General features: G+C 47.4%; 1 protein-coding gene across 1 annotated transcript in view; it reads right to left on the minus strand.

The window, feature by feature from the left end:
* The window catches only part of TBX20 (T-box transcription factor 20), a 46,857-nt gene that overhangs the window by 17,868 nt on the left and 7,833 nt on the right, over positions 1-21,156 (minus strand). The window contains exons 4-6 of the mRNA XM_054177137.1: positions 18,832-18,940; positions 11,209-11,367; positions 4,113-4,189 (exon numbers count right to left, since the gene is read on the minus strand). Coding sequence (XP_054033112.1) covers positions 4,113-4,189; positions 11,209-11,367; positions 18,832-18,940 — 345 coding nt within the window. The remainder of the gene's footprint in view (positions 1-4,112; positions 4,190-11,208; positions 11,368-18,831; positions 18,941-21,156) is intronic.

Genomic DNA, 21,156 nt, shown 5'->3' on the forward strand with positions numbered 1-21,156 from the left:
CTGTCCTCACAGGAGACAGGAACGAAAGAAAACGAAGGCACTTGAATGACTTTTCTGTTGCCCTCTTCCTCTACCATTCCTCAAATTTCTCTACCTTTGCATATATTAATTTAACTCTGACACATATCATGCAGAGAGCTTTAATCCTAAAGGCCTTTGCAGCTCGGATTTCCTACCCAAGGATCATAAATCTCGCACGGGAAGCCCGAAATCGTTAAAGTCACGGATTTATAAGATCATATTCAATTAGGTTAAAAAAGTGCAATTTCTGTCATCATGTCATAAAAAGATGTGTTTTTCTCTCAGATCTACTATAAAGGAAAGCTCCCTGTCTTGTTACAGATAGAGGCTGTTTTCAATCAGTTACAAGGAGCAATCCAATTACTGGATGGTTTAGTGCAGTAACTGACTCCAGGCTAATTTAATTTCTTTAGGTCTCTAAAGATCAATTGATCTGATTTGTTTCCCTCCCCAAAGGCTGTTTAGGAAAAAGCAGGCTTAAATACCTGGAAATGAAATACAAAGCTCTGTACACTTTCACACTACTTAGGTCATTTGGAAAAGCTGGAACTCGTGATAAATGAGTGCTCTCTTGGCCCGAACATCACAGGATGCTTTACAGGAGACCATTAGGATCACTGCACAGCGCCGCAGATTAAGCATGCACGTGCCCTGTGCATAGGGAGCAGTGCCTGGAAGGGATTTTCACAGCTTCCACATAACTGTGCCATTCTCAAGAGCTGTGCAAGTGTGCATTTGCCCTGCAGAGTCTTTTCCCTGGCAAATAAATATCATTCTTAGACAGCCAACTTACAGAGATAACTATGTCTCTGTAATGGGTTAACAAGAATGAACATTGACAATTTCCAACCAGGACCAAGCAAGAGTCATTCAATGTATCACATACATCTCACAATGCAACAGAAGCTGCCTTCCAACCACCTTAAACCAGTAGTTTCCAAGCAAGAGTCATTCAATGTATCACCTACATCTCACAATGCAGCAGAGGCTGCCTCCCAACCACCTTAAACCAGTACAGTTTTCAACAAGAACCAAGCAAGACTCATTCAATGTCTCACCTACTTCCAACAACACAACAGAAGCTGCCTTCCAACCACCTTAAACCAGTACAGTTTCCAACCAGAACCAAGCAAGACTCATTTAATGTCTCACCTACTTCCAACAACACAACAGAAGCTGCCTTCCAACCATCTTAAACCAGTAGTTTCCAACCAAATCAAGCAAGAGTTATTCAGTGTCTCACCTACCTCTCATAACACAACAGAAGCAACCTTCCAACCAGCTTAAACAAGTGGTTTCCATCCAGGACCAAGCAAGAGTCATTCAATGTCTCACCTACATCTCATAATGCAGCAGAAGCTGCCTTCCAACCACCTTAAACCAGTAGTTTCCAACCAAATGTCATTCAATGTCTCACCTACATATCATAATGCAACAGAAGCTGCCTTCTAACCACCTTAAACCAGTAGTTTCCAAGCAAGAGTCATTCAAGGTCTCACCTACATCTCATAATGCAGCAGAAGCTGCCTTCCAACCACCTTAAACCAGTAGTTTCCAACCAAATGTCATTCAATGTCTCACCTATATATCATAATGCAACAGAAGCTGCCTTCCAACCAGCTTAAGCCAGTAGATTCCACCCAAGAGTCACTCAGTGTTTCCCCTACATCTCATAGTGCATGCCAGGACAGACTTCAAGCAAGAAATTCTCCCTGTTGCCCTACCTCACTTTGGTGTTTCTTTTGCTTTGTATTGGATTTCTTGAAGCAATGTTGCTGGCATGAAGATGAAGTCTACAGAACCAGATGAGAGTGACATTCCTCCTCTGCCTGAATATTTTGATGCTGGAACTGAATCAATCCTTTGGTATTTCTGGACCAGATCAGGTAAGCTGAAAAACTCTCAAATAGTCTCGTACCAGCCCTCTTTTACTGCCTCATTGCTTTGCTGTCTCATGCAGCAGGTTGTTGGGGGGATTTAATGCTGCTGTTCCCTATTCAGAGCTAAGCTTTCCAATTTAACTCACACTAAGACCTTAATTGTCATTGCACTGTTTTAATTGTCATTGCCATACCTTCCACATTCTTTTTTTCCCCCTTGTCTTTACTGCAGGTTTCACATTTGGCTGCCTTATCTTTCATGGCAACATTCATGCCTGGGCTAGGCTGCCTTGTCTCAGGCTCTGTTCTTCCACTTATCAATAAACAAAAGGGCACTGCAGTTGATGCTCAGCATTTCTGACTCCCTGCCATCTGCTGTTATAATAAGATGTCCTCTGGAAAAAATTCCCTTCCTATCCAGCACCGCGATAGTCAGGTTCATCTGCACAGAGGTAACTAAGTTTTTCTCTCTGCTTATCTCTTCAGCCTCTCTCTCAGCCCTTGCAAAACTGTCAATAGATGTCACTTGCCTGCAAAACAAGGGGACTGAAAAGGGAAGACCAGAGTCTCTTCTGCAAGGTCCTTTCTTGGCCCACACATCTGAGCTTTGGATGGTGCTCACCTCAGTGCTCTGCCAATCCAGCAGGCTATGCTATTTTAACTGGACCTGCTTTGGTTGCTTTGGGGTTTTCCCCCTGTTTGCAGTGAAGGCTTTCACTTAGGAAGCAGTTTTGAACCAACTTTGCCAGCGTGCACCGCAGGCTCTAAGCTTGCTTTTCCCAAATTGCTGCTCTCTTACCCATTTGCTCAAGGGATCACTGAGGATCCAGCCCCTAGGAAAGTATAAAACAGATAACTATTTCCCACCCATGGAGCTGCTAAGACTGATGTGCTTCTGAAATACTGTCACGACTTTCTCTGGCTGTGTGGATACAGTTTGTCCCCTGCATGCACCCACAAGAGGTGATTCACAGCTACAACTGGATATCCCTCCATAGGAGCCTGGGGGTGGGGGTAGACTCTTCAAACTTTCTTTCCTGACTGTGTGCTCACAGCAAGCTCTGGATGGGCTGGATCATAGGGTGTTAGGGATTGGAAGATGATGGTTGAGTCCAACCCCCCTGCCAGAGCAGGACCAGAGAATCCAGCACAGGTCACACAGGAATACATCCAGATGGGGCTTGGAAGTCTCCAGAGTAGGTGACTCCACAACCTCTCTGGGCAGCCTGCTCCAGGGCTCTGTGACCCTCACAGTGAAGAAGTTCCTCCTCCTGTTGAGATGGAACCTCCTGTGCTGGAATTTCCATTCATTGCCCCTTGTCCTATCCCTGGGTGCAACCGAGAAGAGCCTGTCCCCTCCCTCCTGACCCCCAGCCCTCAGATATTGATAGACATTGATTAAATCCCCTCTCAGCCTTCTCTTCTCCAGACTGAACAGCCCCTGGGCTCTCAGCCTCTCCTCATATCCACCTCCATCAAGCTGTCTTCCAGCCTAAAGGATGCAGGCAGCTTTATTTGCCAAACTATTCGACACCAGATGATAAAAATGAGGTGCCAGGAGATTGAAGTTTCTTTCCTACTCAGCTGTGGATGTTGATGCCTCTGTGTCCCCACAGCAGCTGCACACCCAGCACACACAAAACCCAGCAGTTTCCAGATAAAGCTTTCCCCTGGTGCAGCCTGCAGGACAATTTTGGTGAAACGAAAATGGCATCTTTGTCATCAGAGTGGGAGTTATGGGATTCATCCTGATGGCAATAATTGCTGACTTCAGTGTCTGGGGCTGCTGAAGTGTATTTTGGGAAGCTCCCCTCTTCTCTTTCCCCACCGTGTGGAGCGGTGGAGAGCTATAAAGATGTTTTTTCACAAGGCCACTGCCCCACTTCACAGCCCTCAACAGGATTAAATGGCACCACAAGAACCAAGCTTTTCATTCTGAAGTCGTACAACTGACCCTCTCCACCCTCCAGCAAGCCCCCTCAGGAAGATGAATACATCAGCCCCCAGCTGCACCAGATGTCAAAACTCGAACCGGCTCGTTCTGCACGAAGTTTGTAAGTTGTTTTAAAGGAGGTGGAGGAGGCTCACTATGTGCAACAAGATAACATTGAAATGCCCAGCTTCTCAGGGGTTGAAAGGATGCTTTTTGCTACAAACTCTCTCTTCTCTTTATCTTATCTCCGTGGAAAGTAAACAGAAAGCCCCCATTACCTCTCGATATCAGTGAGTCTGGAAGAGTCCCGGAATCCTTTAGCAAAAGGGTTGCTGTCAATTTTCAACTTGGTTATCTGGAAACACACAAAAGAGGGACGCAGCATGAGCACAGTGTTGAGGTATTGCAGCCTACAAAGTGTTAACCGATCCGTCCTCCTGCCTCCCCTCGCTAATTTTACCCACGCTCCTCCTTGTGCCTGCAAGCTCTCGAGGTGCTGTCGAGGCTGGGGAGGCAAACCAGCCTGTCTCACACACAGGGCAGAGCAAGGACCAAAGGGCGCTGCCCGCTCGGTCTTTCGTGTTCCCCCGAGCGGGAGGAACGCACCCACGCCCAGCAGGACTGCTTCCGAACCCTCTAACAGCACCAATCAGGTTGTCCCTTCCGCCAGCGATGCACAGCGCTCTGCTGACCTCTCAGCCTCCTTGCTGGGGCTGCACATCAACTAACGTGAGCACAAACAAGGAGCTGCTACTGGAGACACTGCTTCAGTTCAGCCCCACCTTTTTCTTTCCCCCCCTTTCCCCTTCCTTGTCTTTTTTCCTTTTTCCCTTTCCCCTTCCCTTTTTCCCTTTCCCCTTTCCCCTTCCCTTTTTCCCTTTCCCCTTTCCCCTTCCCTTTTTCCCTTTCCCCTTTCCCCTTTCCCCCTTCCCTTTTTATTTTTTCCCCTTTCTTTTCAGTTTTTTTTCCTTTCCCTTTCCTTTTGCTTTTATTTTTTCCCTTTCCTTTTTGCTTTTTTCTTTTTCCCTTCTTCCCTTTTCTTTTTGCCTTTTTTTTTCCTTTTTTTCCCCCTTTCCTTTTATTTTTTTCTTTCCCCTTCCCTTTTCTTTTTTAATGTGAATGCAAATGTTCTCAGCTAGACCTACCAAGCACCACAGGCATCAGGACTCCTCTTAACTTTGCAGTGCAACTCTCCAGGCATATATGGTAGCTTTCACTGTGGTTTTGTTTGGAGCAGGACACAAAATACACTGCTGCCCTTGTGACATTTTCTAGCTGTCCAACCAAATGAAATTTGCTGAATAAAACCTGGGATATCATCACAATATTCAGATTTTCCAGCCATACTTCTATCAAGAATTGAAAATCAAACTTAAGTGAGGGTTAGAGCTTGACAAGTGCCAGCTCAGGGCTTGTCCTGCAAGGCAGTGAATGTCACCAGCTCTAGCTGAAGCCCATGAAAGCCAACAGCTCTCAGCTTCTCTGAGAATCACAGAATCGGATTTGGCTGGAAGAAAACCTTTAAGATCACCAAGTCCAACCATTAATTCAGCATTGCCAGGTCACCACTAAATCATGACCCTCAGCACCAAACCTACACATCTTTTAAATACCTCCAGGAATGGAGACTCCACCACTTACTTCCCTGGGCAGCCTGTTCCAGGGCTTGACAACCCTTTCAGGGAAGAAATTTTTCCCCATATCCAACCTAAACCTCCTCTGGTGCAACTTAAGGCAACTTCCTCATGTCTTTGAGCTTGTTGCTTGGGAGAAGAGACCAATCCCCATCTCACTACATCTTCCATGCAGGTAGTTAAATAGAGGGAGAAGTTCTCCCCTCAAACTCCCTTCCCCCAGGCTAAACAACCCCACTTCCCTCAGCCACTCTCCATAAGCCTTATGCTCTAGAGCTCTTATTTGGACATGCTGCAGAGCCTCAATGTCCTTTTGTAGTGAGGGGCCCAAAATCAGTGCTGAGTACCAGGGGACAATCAGCTCCCTGCCAGCCACACTGTTGCTGATACAGGCCAGGATTCTGTTGACCTTCTTGGCTACCTGAGCACACTGCTGGATCGTATTCAGCTGGCTGAAAACCAGCACCCCCAGTTCCTTTGCTCTGGACAGCTTTCCAGCACTGCATGGGGCTGTGTGACCCAAGTGTAGAACTTGGCACTTGGCTTTATTGAAGCTCATGCCACTGGCCTCAACCCATTGAGCCAGGCTGTCCAGATTCATACTGAGCTGTTATGTCAGCCTGGCTTTCCTCAAGAAAAGCTTGGCTTGAAGGGGCCACAACCTCATTTTTAATAGCTGGCCCTTGAGACTGAGAAAGAAAAGGGATCTTTTCCAAATCCTCCAGCAATCAAATGCTCTCATCCAGCAAACGTACTTCAAAACAGAAAAATAAAAGCAATTCTCCAGCATTGAACCCAAAAAGAAGACAACTGAAGCAAATTTTTCATTCTCAGAAAGAGGTCTTCTGAGAGGGGAAACAGAGAGAGGGAGAGGCAGTCTTACAAAACCAAAACCTGAGTGTTTAATTACAGGTCTGCAGTAATTATATATAGAATCACACACACACATATATATATATATACACACTTGGTTCAGTTGGAAAAGACCTCTAAGATCACTGAATTCAAGCTTCAAAGAACACCACAGCCATTAAACCATGTCCTTAAGTGCCATGTCCACACATTTCTTGAACACCTCCAGAGATGGCAACTCCACCACCTCCTGGGGCAACCTACTCCAATGCCTGACCACTATTCCTGTAAAGAAATTTTTCCTAACATCCAGTCTAAACCTCCCCTGGCACAGTTTCAGGTCATTTCCTCTCATCCTATCACCTGATACTAGGGACCTGATATTAGGCAGCTCAGCAGCTGCCAACCAACTCTTCTACCACCCCCTGCAGCTCTGAACCACTGCTGTCTCTGCCTGGTGTTTCAGGTCTATAAAGGCCAAGCTCTCTGGGGAAGGTCTTTGAGGCACTATGTAGAATGTGCTGCAGCTCACCAGTCAGTCCTATGGGCTGGTCAAAGAGCATGGGTCCTCAGCACTGGCTGAGGGTTTGAGGCTGTCTCATCATGCAGGCACAATTGGTGGAAGCTACCCTGAATGCTGGCCTGGTCACAGGATCTTGTAACAGCTCTTCAAGTTAGATATACTCTCATTCTGTCTATACTCTCATTCTCTCTAAAGTCACATTCTCTCTATAGTCTCATTCTCTCATCTAGAAAGCAGCCCTGTGGAAAAGGATTTGGGGGTGCTGATGGATGAGAAGCTGGACATGAGCAGGCAGTGTGAGCTTGCAGCACAGAAGGCAAATCTGTACTGTGTCCAGGTCTGGAGCGCTCTATATAGGAAGGACATGGACATGATGGAGGTGGTCCAGAGGGCATGAAAATGGTCATGGGGTTGGAGCACCTCTGCTGCAAGGACAGGCTGAGCTGGGGGTGTTCAGCCTGGAGAAGAGAAGGCTCTGGGGATACCTAATAGCAGCCTGGCAGTATCTGAAGGCGGCTACAAGAAGGATGGAGGAGGACTGTTTACAAAGGTCTGCAGTGACAGGACGAGGGGCAATGGCTTCAAACTAGAGAAGGGCAGATTTAGATTGGATGTTAGGAACAAGTTCTTTACTATGAGGGTGGTGGAACACTGGAGCAAGTTGCCCAGGGAGGTGGCTGAAGTGCCTTCCCTGGAGATATTCAAGGTGAAGCTCAACAAGGCTCTGGGCAACCTGATCTGGGGCAATGAGGCTGGGGAGAGGTCTGGAGCACAGCCCTGTGAGGAGAGGCTGAGGGAGCTGGGGTTGCTTAGACTGGAGAAGAGGAGGCTCAGGGGAGACCTTATTGCTTTCTACAATGACCTGAAAGGAGATTGTAGCCAGGTGAGGGTTGGTCTCTTCCACCAGACAACCAGCACCGGAACATGAGGACAGCCTCAAGCTGTGCCAGGGGAGGTTTAGGCTGGAGGTGAGGAGAAAGTTCTTCCCAGAAAGAGAAATTGGCCATTGGGATGTGCTGCCCAGGGAGTTGGTGGAGTCACCATCACTGGAGGTGTTCTAAAAAGGCTTGGTTGTGGCACTTGAAGCCATGGTTTGGTTGTCAGGAGGTGCTGGGTGATAGGTTGGACTTGATGATCTCTGAGGTCTTTTCCAACCTTATTGATTCTATGATTCTAGTGGAGGATGTCCCTGCTGAGTGTGGGGAGGTTGGACTGGATGACCTTTGGAGGTCCCTTCCAGCCTGGACCATTCTATGCTTCTTCTCCCAAGCTCACCATAAGCCTTGAGCCATGGTGATGTGGCAGAGAGCGGTGGCTTAGCGCCTTGTACCCCAGCAAAGGTTTTTATGGCAGCATTCTGAAAAGCCCCTTGAAAACAACAAAGAAAGGAGCCCAGCTCTAACTAGTTCCACTGACTTAGATCACCAACACACTGAGCCAAGTGCACTGCAGAATAATAAAGATGTCCATTCATCTCCTGAGCCTATTTTCACCAATCAAACTTCCATTCTCCTGATATTAAAGATTGGCTATGACATCACAAGAGAAACTTTCTGTATCCACCGAAGCCAGATGAGACTCACAATCATTTATGGCCATAGGGTTTTTTTTTCCCCCTCCCTGAGAGACTGTCTCACCAACAATCAGAGAACATCTGCTAGGAAGCATTCTTTAAAATGAAACCTGACCTACACTTCAACTCTGTGGCAGTGGGTTTGGGGGGCTGTTTAAATAAATGCATGCCCTTTAAATCCTAAATGATGAGATAGTTTGTTGAAAGTATAATGTATTTAGCTTTTATCTAATAACCTCCAGAAATGTAATCAAGGCCTCCTTAAAACAGCTCTGAAAGAAATGGCAAAAATGAAAGGAAAAAAAAAAAAAAAGGGAAGAAGAAGAAGAAAGGAAAGGGCTCCATTTTCATTAGTCATAAATAAAATGACAGCATCCACCTCTAAGGGCTTCTGGAGAGATGTTCCATTGAGAAATCTTCCAGGACTCTATGTATGTGCTTTGGGAAGGTTCCATTAGAAACCCCTCTGGTGCAAACAGCATCAGTAAACACAAAGCCATCCTACAGAAATAAACTCCAGGCTCTAGCCTGGTTTGGTGCCTGTTACTGTTTTTTGCTGGTTTCTACAGAAAGTTCTGGGGGGGGAATATCTAACTGCCTGTCCAAACATTGTGTTCTTCACACTGCCAAGGGCTGGATGCATTTTCTGCAGTGTTCAGATACAAATAGGAGTTTAAAACCAATGCATTCTGATCACAGGATATTAGGGGTTGGAAGGGACCTCCAGAGATGCTTGAGTCCAACCTCACTGCCAGAGCAGGACCAGAGAATCCAGCACAGGTCCCACAGGAACACATCCAGATGGGGCTTGAATGTCTCCAGAGAAGGAGACTCCACAACCTCTCTGGGCAGCCTGCTGCAGGGCTCTGTGACCCTCACAGTGAAGAAGTTTCTCCTCATGTTGAGGTGGAACCTCCTGTGCTGGAGTTTATATCCAGTGCCCCTTGTCCTATCCCAGGGTACAACTGAGCAGAGCCTGTCCCCTCCCTCCTGACTCCCAGCCCTCAGATATTGATAGACATTTATTAAATCCCCTCTCAGCCTTCTCCTCTCCAGACTGAACAGCCCCTGGGCTCTCAGCCTCTCCTCACCAGGCAGTGGTCCACTCCCTTCATCATCCTTGTAGCTCTCCCTTGGACTCTCTCCAGCAGATCCATGTCCCTCTTGAACTAGGGAGCCCAGAACTGGATGAAATATTCCAAGTGAAGTCTTACCAGGGCTGGGGAGGGGTCTGGACCACAGCCCTGTGAGGAGACACTGAAGGAGCTGGGGTTGCTTAGCCTGGAGAAGAGGAGGCTCAGGGGAGACCTTAGTGCTCTCTACAACTCCCTGAAGGGAGGTTGTACCCAGGTGGGGGTTGGTCTCTTCTCCCAGGCACCCAGCACCAGAACAAGAGGACACAGTCTCAAGCTGCACCAGAGGAAGTTTAGGCTGGAGGTGAGGAGAAAGTTCTTCCCAGCAAGAGTAACTGGCTGGTGGAATGTGCTGCCCAGGGAGGTGATGGAGTCACCCATACTGCAGGTGTTCACAAAAGGCTTGGATGTGGCACTTGGAGCCATGGTTGAGTTGTCAGGAGGTGTTAGGTATTAGGCAATAGGTTGGACTTGATGATCTCTGAGGTCTTTCCCAACCTTATTGCTTCTATGATTCAGAAGCTATTTTTTTGGTCTCATATTAAGAACCACAGCCTCCTTTAAACAATGCAGCAGGTAGACTGACTCTGATGCTGCCTGCCCCACATGTTTGGACAGTGCTTATATTTTTCCTAACTTTGAGGAATTGGAAAGGTGTGGAGATTTTTCTTTTGAGCTGCCATAGGCAGGAAGCCCTCAAAGCGCCCTCTGAATTGCACTGAAGCCAACGACCTATCTCCACTGGCTGAAGCATTAAAGCCCTATCCACTGTCATGCAGAGCCTCTGCTTTCCAATTGTTTATATCCTTCCTAAAATTACTCATTAGCAATCCATTGTTATGATCTCCTCCATTCTGTATATATTATATTGCTGGCATGCAAATGGAAAGTCAGACATCTGGATGTAATCTGGGCAGCCTCTGAAAAGCCTATCTCCGAGTGATTTCCCTCTGCATTTGAGCCTTACAGCTTAATTAGTCAACTTTTTAAGCCCCTGCAATCATCATGTGCAAACCAGAGTGTCTCTCAGCTCATAGCTCGTGGCTTGAAAAGATTGCTGGAATGAAGCACAGCTCCTTAATGAGCTATAATTAGAAAGGGACTAATATAGAATAGAATAGGATAGAATAGGATAGGACAGGATAGAAGAGAAGACAATAGGAATAGGAATAGGAATAGGAATTAGAATAGAATAGGAATAGGAATAGGAATAGAATAGAATAGAAATAGGAATAGGAATAGGAATAGGAATAGGAATAGGAATAGGAATAGACCAGGTAGGAAAAGACCTTCGAGATCATCAAGACCAACCTATCACCCAACACCAATGGTAATATGCAAACAGCACTGCATGGGCAAAAGGGAAGGGAAAACTGAAAGCCTCTTTTGTGTCATCTTTAGGTCCCCTGAATAATCCTCGTGGCTCTTTTGGAGTTAGGATATGTAAGATTTAGGCCAGAATATGGATTAGGTTTGGCACAGTTGCTGCAGGCATTGGCATGGAAAGGCAGGTCAGAAAGCTTCCTAGTTTAGGGGGAGGGGGAAAAGAGTAAAAACAAAAGCAAAAAAACACCCCAAACTTTTGTTTTCCTGGAGAGGAGGGAGTTTTCAGCAGGGTGGGATTTAGTTAAATCTATGGAAATTGGCAGCCATACTCACCAGCTGGTTCTGGTAGGCAGTGACAGCAGTAAAAACAGTCTCTGGGAAGATAAAGGTCCTGAACTCTTCTGATTTCAGGTTAAGCAATGAAGCTGTGTGATCCTTCTTCTTAATGATGTGGACTCTTGGCTGGTACTTGTGCATGGAGTTCAAAATGATCTGCAAGAAAAAGCGACAAGGCACTGTCCTGAAAGGGAGGTTAGCAGCACCCTCAAAGGCCCTAAGACCAGAAGGGAAGGGGAGGGGAACAAGACCTAATTAAGAGTGCAGGGGAGACATCTGAAATCTAACGAGCCAGGGCTGAGTATCAGAGCAAGCTCTCCAGCTGCTTTGGGCAGTGACAGACAATGAAGGGAGAAAGTTCTTCACAGAGAGAATTGCTAGCCATTGGAATGGCAATTGGTGGTGGAGTCACCGTCCCTGGAGGTGTTCAAGAGGGGATTGGACGTGGCACTTGGAGCCATGGTTTAGTAGTCATGAGGTGTTGGGTGACAGGTTGGACTTGGTGATCTTTGAGGTCTTTTCCAACCTTGTTGATTCTATGACTCTATGAAAGAAGGAACCCCAGGAGAGTTTCTTCTCTCTGCTGCACCTCTGAAGGGCACCTTTCTTGAAGCATCAATACCTGTGCCTACAGGTGAGGTGTTTCATAAAATAGAGTCACAGAATAGAATAGAATCAACCAGGTTGGAAAAGACCTCAGAGATCATCAAGTCCAACCTATTACCTAATACCTAACACCTCATGACAACCAAACCATGGCTGTAAGTGCCTGGAGAAGAGGATGCTCAGGGGAGACCTTCTTGCTCTCTCCAACTCCCTGAAAGGAAGTTGTAGCCAGGTGGGGGTTGGTCTCTTCTCCCAGGCAACCAGCACCAGAACAAGAGGACACAGTCTCAAGCTGTGCCAGGGGAGGTTTAGGCTGGAGGTGAGGAAGAAATTCTTCCCAGAAAGAGAGATTGTCACCATCACTGGAGGTGTTCACAAAAGGATAGGATAGGATAGACTAGACTAGAATAGAATAGAATAGAATTAACCAGGTTGGAAAAGACCTTTGAGACCATCAAGTCCAACCTATCACCCAGCACCATTTAATCAACTAAACCATGGCACCAAGTGCCTCAGCCAGGCTCTTCTTAAACACCTCCAGTGATGGTGACTCCACCACCAGCATCACATTCCAATGGCCAGTTGCTCTTTCTGTTTCACATACAGGCTTTGGCACTTTGTCATTGCTGGTGTGTGCCCCCCCTCCAGTTTGCAGAGACAATCTGCAAGGGTAAACATGGAACTCGTGCAAGCTCACGACCGAGAAGTCCTCCTTGCAGAAATAAGCAGGTGGAGAGTGAAAACAGCCAAGAACCCCTCAAAAATAAAGGAAAAGGAAAGAAAAAGAAAGAAAAAAAAGAAAACGAAGAAAAAAACCTAAAACCCCATCCAAAATAACACCACCAGCAACAGCAGCACAAACTGGCTGACCAAAAATAAAACTCCCCAGAGCCTTTTTACAGTGTCAAACCTTTAAAGCAAACTGCTTTGTAGATGCTCTTCGCCACAGGCTAAGGGAAATGAGAGCAGGAGGGAGGGGAAACCAGCACAGAGCCCCGGAATGAGCAGCTGCTGCCATTTTGCCCTCCTTAATAATTGTTTACGAGCTCCTGAACCAGTTCTAAACCCAATGTACCAACTAAACAATTTCAACCTTCGCTGGAGTCAAACTGAGAGTCCCACTTGCTCCAGCTACCACTGGCTGGAGGACTGTTTGGCCGCCTCTAACCACAGTATTACAATATAAGAATTAAATACAGAGCTCGGCTCGCATCGCTCCTTGTTTTGGATATAATCACAGTCACAAGACGAAATTGGCAGTGGTGTGGGTGGTTCTATTTTGCAGGGGCCATAACGACATTACAGGCAGCTCTGTACATCTGGAATAGCTAATGTGCATTCCTTGGGAAGCCTTCACTTCAGCTAAAACCCAGCAGAAGCGGTGCAGCATTTCGTGCTCGCCCGGTGAAGGAGAAAGGTTGCGCTTTGCGTCGGGGCGTGGAGCTCGGAGACAGCTTTGTCACGGCTGGAACTGCCATCAGCGTTTTCTTTGCTGCTGCTTTGAGGCTTTTGGTGAGGAGGACACACACAGAGTGATGGGGAACCATCGTTCTGAAAGTGTTGCATGTCCACTTCTGCCAGCTCAGGTCCTCTCTCAGATCACTTCACTGTTTCACAGATGCGCAAACACAGCAGCCACTGACCTTGCCTCTAACAGCCTAACATTCCCTCGCTGTCTAAAATTTTGTCTCACCCTCCTAGTCACTTGAGCTGCTCTAAGCAGCTGGAAAAGTCATTTGAAAGGGTGGTACGTGCATGGTGATGAGCTTACTGAGGAGTTGGCCCACAGAGCTTGGTGCTTCCTGTTGCCTTTCGTGGCTGCCGTAGCCACACAAAGGCATCACGTCTGAGCAGCAGCCAAGCAGGAGGAAGAAAAGGCTGTCACAGAGCAGCTCCCACACATGCCCTTTCTCTTCACTCCTCTGTGAATGCAAATTGTGATGAAGGAACTCCATTTCTCAAATAAGACCACGTAATCCTTTAGGAAAGGTTTCCAGACCCAAAAGCGCAGATGGATAACATCCCCTGCTGTGATGTTCTGTCCTGCACCTTCCCACCAGAGGCAAGAAGAGTCATTAAGGTACAAAAAAGCACCAGATGTAGCCAGGAGGTCACCAAAGACCTGTGGCCAAGGTGAAGGTCAGTGTTTCTTTTCCCTAAGGGTCTGTGTATGTAGTGCTCCACCTGCACCCCTACACAGGCTGCCAGTGCTGCAGCACTCACTGATAGTAAAGTCAGCAGGACCCTGCCCAAAGATAACCCTCAACAGCCACTCAACTTCTTCTGCTAGGACCACCAAAACAGCCTAAAGGAGTTAGATACACAGGAGAGATCTCAGAGAGTAGCCCTCAAGGGTGGTCTCAGAGTTCAGGTAGCCCCCTAAGTGCATGGTGCAGGCATCACAAAATCCCTGCTGCCGGCTCTGCCATGCTGCTGCTGCTGCTGTGCCCCAAGAGAAACGCCAGGTGCAGGTAGCCTCAGGGCACCTCCAGGCACACGCTTCCTGGCAGCGCAGCCCTTCCATCTGCCTTTGTGCTGACAGCCTGCAGCAGGGAAGATGACCAGGATCCATCCTTACAGGATCCTGTTTGCTCTAAGGTCAGGCAGGTTTGTAGGCATCTGGCTCCCACTGGCTGCAAACTGGTTGCCAGAGGCAATCTGGATGCCAGCTGCAAAATCTTCGAGGTGGCTTTGAGTTCAGGAGCTGTGCTGTGAACGCAGCCTCCAAGTTCACTGAAGAAGAGTTGCCAGGCAAAGTTTGCTTTCTAGAAGCATGGAGGCTCCTAACCTCTGGAGGCTGTCTTTAAAAAACAAACCAAAACACCCAAACCTGGCCATAACTGCTTGTGGCTGTTCTGGAAGCCCTTCTTTCACAGTTACTTGTTGGCCATGTTCACACCTTTGTGTTTGCAAAAGCAAACATCCATGTGTTTGAGGTCTGCTGCATTAAATGCCAGAAAAGCAATTACAGTAATGTATACACTCATGGCTCACATCACCATAAACTAGGAACGATGCCACCCCAGCTAAGTGCAACCAAAAAGTCCTGAAAGGAGCAATCTGTGTGAAAAAAAACACAGCACCAGAAAAAAACAAAGGGAGGTGTGGGGGGGGGAAGGGAATTTTTCACTCAGCTGTAAAAATTCTGAGAGAGGAGCCATTTCCTTCCTCTGGTAAGGATATCTGAGAGTGTTTCCATGGAGCAAACTATATGTCATGCACACCAAAGATAAAAGTTCTGCCTGGTGCTGGGGAGGGAGGGGGATAGAATGCGTACATAGCTCTGGGGTTGTGCATGCTGTTGAGGGTACACAAGCAGAGATGCTTGCCAGCTCCAGAAAGGCTCAGAATAAGAGAAAACAAACAAAAGCTGGAACAAACAAATGCTAGAACAAGCAAATGCCTCTCCTCTCTTCAGATTCCTTTGCAGGAAATGAACCACCCTGCAAAGAAAACACTACAATTACCTTAACAACCAGAACTGTCTCCTGGAGGATGGAGAAAGCCAGCAACAGGAACAAACTGGAATCAGGGTGGATCCAGCTTCTCCACCTATAACTGGCATTTAAAGGTGCTTCCCAGGTCCATGAAACAGCCTCAAGAACCAACATGGCTTTTCAAATGGAGTCAAGGTTTGAGCTGGTCGGTTGAAAAGACCTCATCTCTTAAGAAGAGCTCTCTCAAAGTGAAGGGAGAGGTTTCAGGAGACATTTTGATTCTCCCCTTCTCTTAATTCAGGGGAGCTCAGAAACACCATTTGCCACGGCAGAGTGAGGCCTCCTGAAAGGCTCCAGAGAACCAATTTCTTCTTTCATTCTACTGAGCATCCCACGGTGATGTTTACAGAGCTTCAGTTGGAGAGCGTGTCAAACTTGACATCCTAGTTTGGCACATCAAACCCCACAAAATATTCACAAGAGAGAGCTCCACAAAGGCAGGACACCTGCCACAGGAATCTCAGCATGGCATCAAAGTTCTGGGACTTGTTCCCAACTTTCCATCAGCTCTGGCTCTCCAGAGCCTGGCATAAAGAATGGGATCCACCCCTGCTGCTTCTTTGGAAGTCCATCAGGAAGCTGCATCTCAAATGCTAGGGATCACTTTAGAACACAAGTCCTGTGAGGAACCTTATGAGGAGCAGCTGAGGGAACTGAGGTTGTTTAACCTGGAGAAAAGGAGGCTTGGGGAAGACCTTCTCCCTCTCTACAAATACATGACAGGAGGCTGTAGCGAGGTAAGGGTCAGTCTGTTCTCTCAAGTAAGAGGTAATAACGCAAGAGGAAACAGCCTCAGGCTGCACAACAGGAGGTTTAGGCTGGACATTAGGAAAAGCTTCACAGAAAGGTTTGCCAAGCATGGGAAACGGTGGAGGCACCATCCCTGAAGATATTTAAGTGATATCCAAGGAGACCTTATTGTGACCTTCCAGTATCCGAAGGGGGCTACAAGAAAGCTGGGGAGGGACTTTTGAGGGTGTCAGGGAGTGATAGGACTGGGGGGGATGGAGCAAAACTAGAAGTGGGTAGATTCAGATTGGATGTTAGGAAGTTCTTCCCTAGGAGGGTGGTGAGAGACTGGCACAGGTTGCCCAGGGAGGTGGTGGAAGCCTCATCCCTGGAGGTTTTTGCAGCCAGGCTGGCTGTGGCTGTGAGCAAGCTGCTGTAGTGTGAGGTGTCCCTGGCCATGGCAGGGGGGTTGGAACTGGCTGATCCTTGAGGTCCCTTCCAACCCTGACAATTCTATGATTCTATAACATGGTTTAGTGGTGACCTGGCAGTGTTTGGTTTGCTTGGTTAGACTTGATGAACTTCAAGGTCTCTTCCAATCAAAACTACTCTATGATTCTGTATCTGTGTTCCATATCTGCCTGTGTTTGAGATGACTTTGCCTTCTTGCTCTGTCACATGTCCCTGTTCCCGACAGCTTCTCAGACCTACATCTTCTTTATACTCGTCTGGGCTTCTGGGAACTGTGCTGCTCCTAACTAGCTTGCAATATACTGCTGCAAGCCCTTTATTAGAGGCACACATGGCCCCTGTTAGGATGAAAAATGCTTCTTTTTAAATGTGCACGTACACTGCTCTATCATCACTCACTGATAGAGCCTACAAATCTTCAGCTTTGCCCTTCTCCACATGATGAAATAAAAGAGAGAGGGGGAAAAAGTATTCTCCACTAGCCAGGAAGGGAACAACAGTGGGAACTGGAGTCAAGAAAAACATACCCACAGAGAGATCTTTAGAGAAGAACAACACAGAGGCATCTATCTGCCCTTCCCTTTTTATTGTTTTGTTTGTTTGGGGGTTTTTTTAGCTATTTTTGTTGCTATTGTGTTAGTTTTTGTTGGTTTGGGTTTGGTTTGGTTTTTTTTTTTTTTTCCCCAGAATGTATTTTAAATTCTTGGGGTTTGAATAGATTGAAAATTGTTTTGGAGATGAGAAGCATTTGCACAGAGCACAGCCCAGACCAACAGCCACTGTCTCACACGGTCCAAAAAGGCAATAAACACCACAGCAGGGGAGGGATTGCTGATACCACATATGCCACAGCTCCTTAGCTTTACAGGTTAGTTACCCCTACACATGCTACAGAGCTCATTACCCCTCTCTTCCCCATACCTCACTCACTAACACTTTGCTCTTGTTCTTCTTAACTGCCCCATTCTCAGCCCACACCCTTCCAACCCCATCCCACTGCTCCTTCAGCCTTCCTCTGGGGAGCCACCGAGGCCAGAGGTAACACTTTTAGCTCTTCTTTTGCAATTTGGAGGTGCTACCAAGCCATTCCTTCACTTTGGAGGCACTACTGGGACACCCTGTTGCACCTTGACTTGCAGGTAGCCCACACTATATTTCAAGAGTGACTGAGGCACATTGATGTTTCTAATTCAACAGCCCTCATTTGACATCATGCCGATATTGGTGTGCCCATGCTATGTTGGGTCTGGAAGTAAAAGAGCTGCTACTGATGCACTCATTCCTTACCAGTTACCTGTAACATGGAAAAGCACATGAGCTTGCTAAGCAGTGCACATGGCAAAGCAGGCTGCCACCTCATAGCAAAGCATGGGCAGAAGCATAGCAAAAAGCTCTCCTTCCTCTCCCTCACTTCCATGCTCAGCTCTACCTGTACTCAGCACTGGTTAGGCCACACCTTGAGTCCTGTGTCCAGTTCTGGGCCCCTCAGTTTAGGAAAGATGTTGAGTTGCTGCAAGGTGTCCAGAGAAGGGCAACAAAGCTGGGGAGGGGTCTGGAGCACAGCCCTGGGAGGAGAGGCTGAGGGAGCTGGGGTTGCTTAGCCTGGAGAAGAGGAGGCTCAGGAGAGACCTTCTTGCTCTCTACAACTACCTGAAGGGAGGTTGTAGCCAGGTGGGGGTTGGTCTCTTCTCCCAGGCACCCAGCACCAGAACAAGAGGACACAGTCTGGAGCTGTGCCAGGGGAAGTTTAGGCTGGATGTTAGGAAGAAGTTCTTCCCAGAAAGAGAGGTTGGCCATTGGAATGTGCTGCCCAGGGAGGTGATGGAGTCACCATCACTGTGTTTAGGAAGAGCCTGGATGAGGCACTTGGTGCCAAGGTTTAGTTGCCAGGAGGTTTTGGGTGATAGGTTGGACTTGATGATCTCAAAGGTCTTTTCCAACCTGGTCTATTCTATTCTATTCTATTCTATTCTACCCTACCCTGAACTTGACTCTGATGAATGTTCTGTCTCTGGTGGCTGTAGGAGCACCATTTATACACTTGGGCTGACCTGGCTTCTACCTTATGTAAGGTTAAAAAAAGCCTCATTTACAAAGTCACTTTTCACAACAACAAGAGCAACCCAACGTGTTTGAACTTCACACAACATTCTCCCCTCCTGTGGCACGAAGAGCTGCCCGTGTGAGGTGTAACATGGGGGCCGTGGCAGCCTTTCCCTATTGCAGTCTCTCTCCCATGAGGTGAAGCCTATGGCACAAGGAAGCAATTCCTGTTCTGTGGTTCCCTTATCCTTCCCCCCCCAGGAGGGCTACTCACATGGCCATGCTGATCCAGCTCGTTGTTGGTGAGTTTGACTTTTTCAAAGGACACCATCTGCTTCAGCAGTTGCTCTCCTGTGAATGGGGAGTCAGGGTGCACATACAACCTGAAAAACACAGGGGAAAGGTCCTGCTTATAGAAAAAAGAAATAATATCACCTTTTAATTTGGTGTGGGCATAATCTGTGGATGAAATTAAAAAGCCTGTCGTATTCTGTGAGGAGAGGCTGAGGGAGCTGGGATTGCTGAGCCTGGAGAAGAGGAGGCTCAGGGGAGACCTTCTTGCTGTCTACAACTCCCTGAACAGAGGTTGTAGCCAGGTGGGGGTTGGTCTCTTCTCCCAGGCAAGCAGCACCAGAACAAGAGGACACAGTCTCAAGCTGTGCCAGGGGAGGTTCAGGCTGGATGTTAGGAAGAAATTCTTCCCAGCAAGAGAGATTGGGATGTGCTGCTGCCCAGGGAGGCTGTGGAGTCACCATCACTGGGGATGTTTAGGAAGAGCCTGGATAAGGCACTTGGTGCCATGGTTTATTTGATTAGATGGTGTTGGGTGATAGGTTGGACTCTGTGATCTCAAAGGTCTTTTCCAACCTGGTTCATTCTATTCTATATCTTGCTCTCTCAGGGTATGTGGTGGTTTCAGGGACATGGATTTCCTGAGAGCTCAGAGTAACACAGAAAGGCTACCTGGGCAAAAAACAATCTCATAGAGTCACAGAATTGTCAGGGTTGGGAGTGACCTCAAGGATCAGCCAGTTCCACCCCCCCTGCCACTGGTAGGGACACCTCACACTACATCAAGTTAGCCCAGAGCCACATCCATCCTGGCCTTCAAAAGCTCCGAGGATGAGGCTTCCACCACCTCCCTGGGCAACCTGTGCCAGTCTCTCACCACTCTCATGAGGAAGAACGTCTTCCTAACGTCTAATCTAACTCTCCCCTCCTCTAGCTGGGATCCATTTCCCCCTATGCCTATCACTAGCTGACACCCTAAATACAGCCATTAACGAAAGACAGTCAAACAAACGAGTGGAGCTGTTTCATTCACTGGAGCATAACGAAGAATCCCACGTCCCGGCGCTAGATTGCTTTCTAACCGTGTCTCTTCTTTTATCTGGTTATCTAAAATGGAGACATTCAGTAACATTTGCTGTTGTGTCTTTTCCCACACACACACATACACACACACAAATTGATCCTGCCTTTCCCCACAGCTGTACTAACAAGCACTTAAAATAACAATGACTACAGCTCTGAGAGCAAAAACACGATGTCGTCCGAGAGATAGTGGGGGAATGCAGATAAAAATGCATTTTTCTTTATATGTAACATTAAGCTGTGATAATGATTTTAACCTGCACTCGATCACACATGGGCTGTGGTGACGTCTGTTTACAAGAGGTTGAAGGCTGCAGTCCAGCACAGTGGCCTGACATGAAAAATTCATCGCGGCTCCGTAATTAACCAACCCACCGCCAAGGGAAATTAAGCGGGAGAAAAGGAAGCCCAGAGGACACGTAGATAGGGTGCTACATACATTATAGCTAGACTAATTACAAGTGGCAGGCTGTTTAGAAACAAGGATTCTCTGGGTATAATGTGTTGCTGAAAATTGAACGTCCTTTTGTGATAGCGAGCGGAGAGCTGAACTAGACCTTTACCTAGGGCAAAACCAGACCTAGTCTGCTCCTGTTGGTGCTGCTTATCAATCACTGAGGGCCTGACTGTCTTTTTGGGCCATGCAGAGGGATTTTTTCCATTAGGCAGGGTGGGGCAGTGCTGAGATGCTGGGTTAGAAAGGTAAACACTTGTTGCTGTTGTTGTTGAGCCGTGGTTTTGGTTAGGCAAGAGGAAAGGGGGAAAACCACTAAACGATGGGGCATAGCTCTCCGATAGACTGCACTGACCCCTAATCAAGGGACACCCACACTAAAGACTCTGGGGAGCACAGCTCTGTTGCTCAAAGAGGAAGGAGATTTGATCCTGCTCTCTCCATTTTTTGCCAGCAGAATCCCCAAGACACAGTGAAACTCAAGTTTCACTGGCACAGCTCGCTTCAGACGTGCAGGATGTTTTCCTTACACCGATCTGAAGCACGGCTTGGCTGGCAGAGCCGTGTCCACGGGAGGGATGCTGAGCCAGGGTTCCTGTTGCAATAAAATATTCCTAGCATACAGGCAACCTTGGTGCTCTCAACTCAGCTGATTGCACTGCAGGGCTCATGGGGAGAAGAAGAAAAAAAGTATCTGAAACCTCCCCCAAGACCTGGGGTTCTGTTATGTCAAAGGAATTTCACCTCTCATGAAAATTAACTTTTGCCTGC

The sequence above is a fragment of the Dryobates pubescens genome, chromosome 38 (assembly GCF_014839835.1).
Source record: "Dryobates pubescens isolate bDryPub1 chromosome 38, bDryPub1.pri, whole genome shotgun sequence".
NCBI classification, from domain to species: domain Eukaryota; kingdom Metazoa; phylum Chordata; class Aves; order Piciformes; family Picidae; genus Dryobates; species Dryobates pubescens.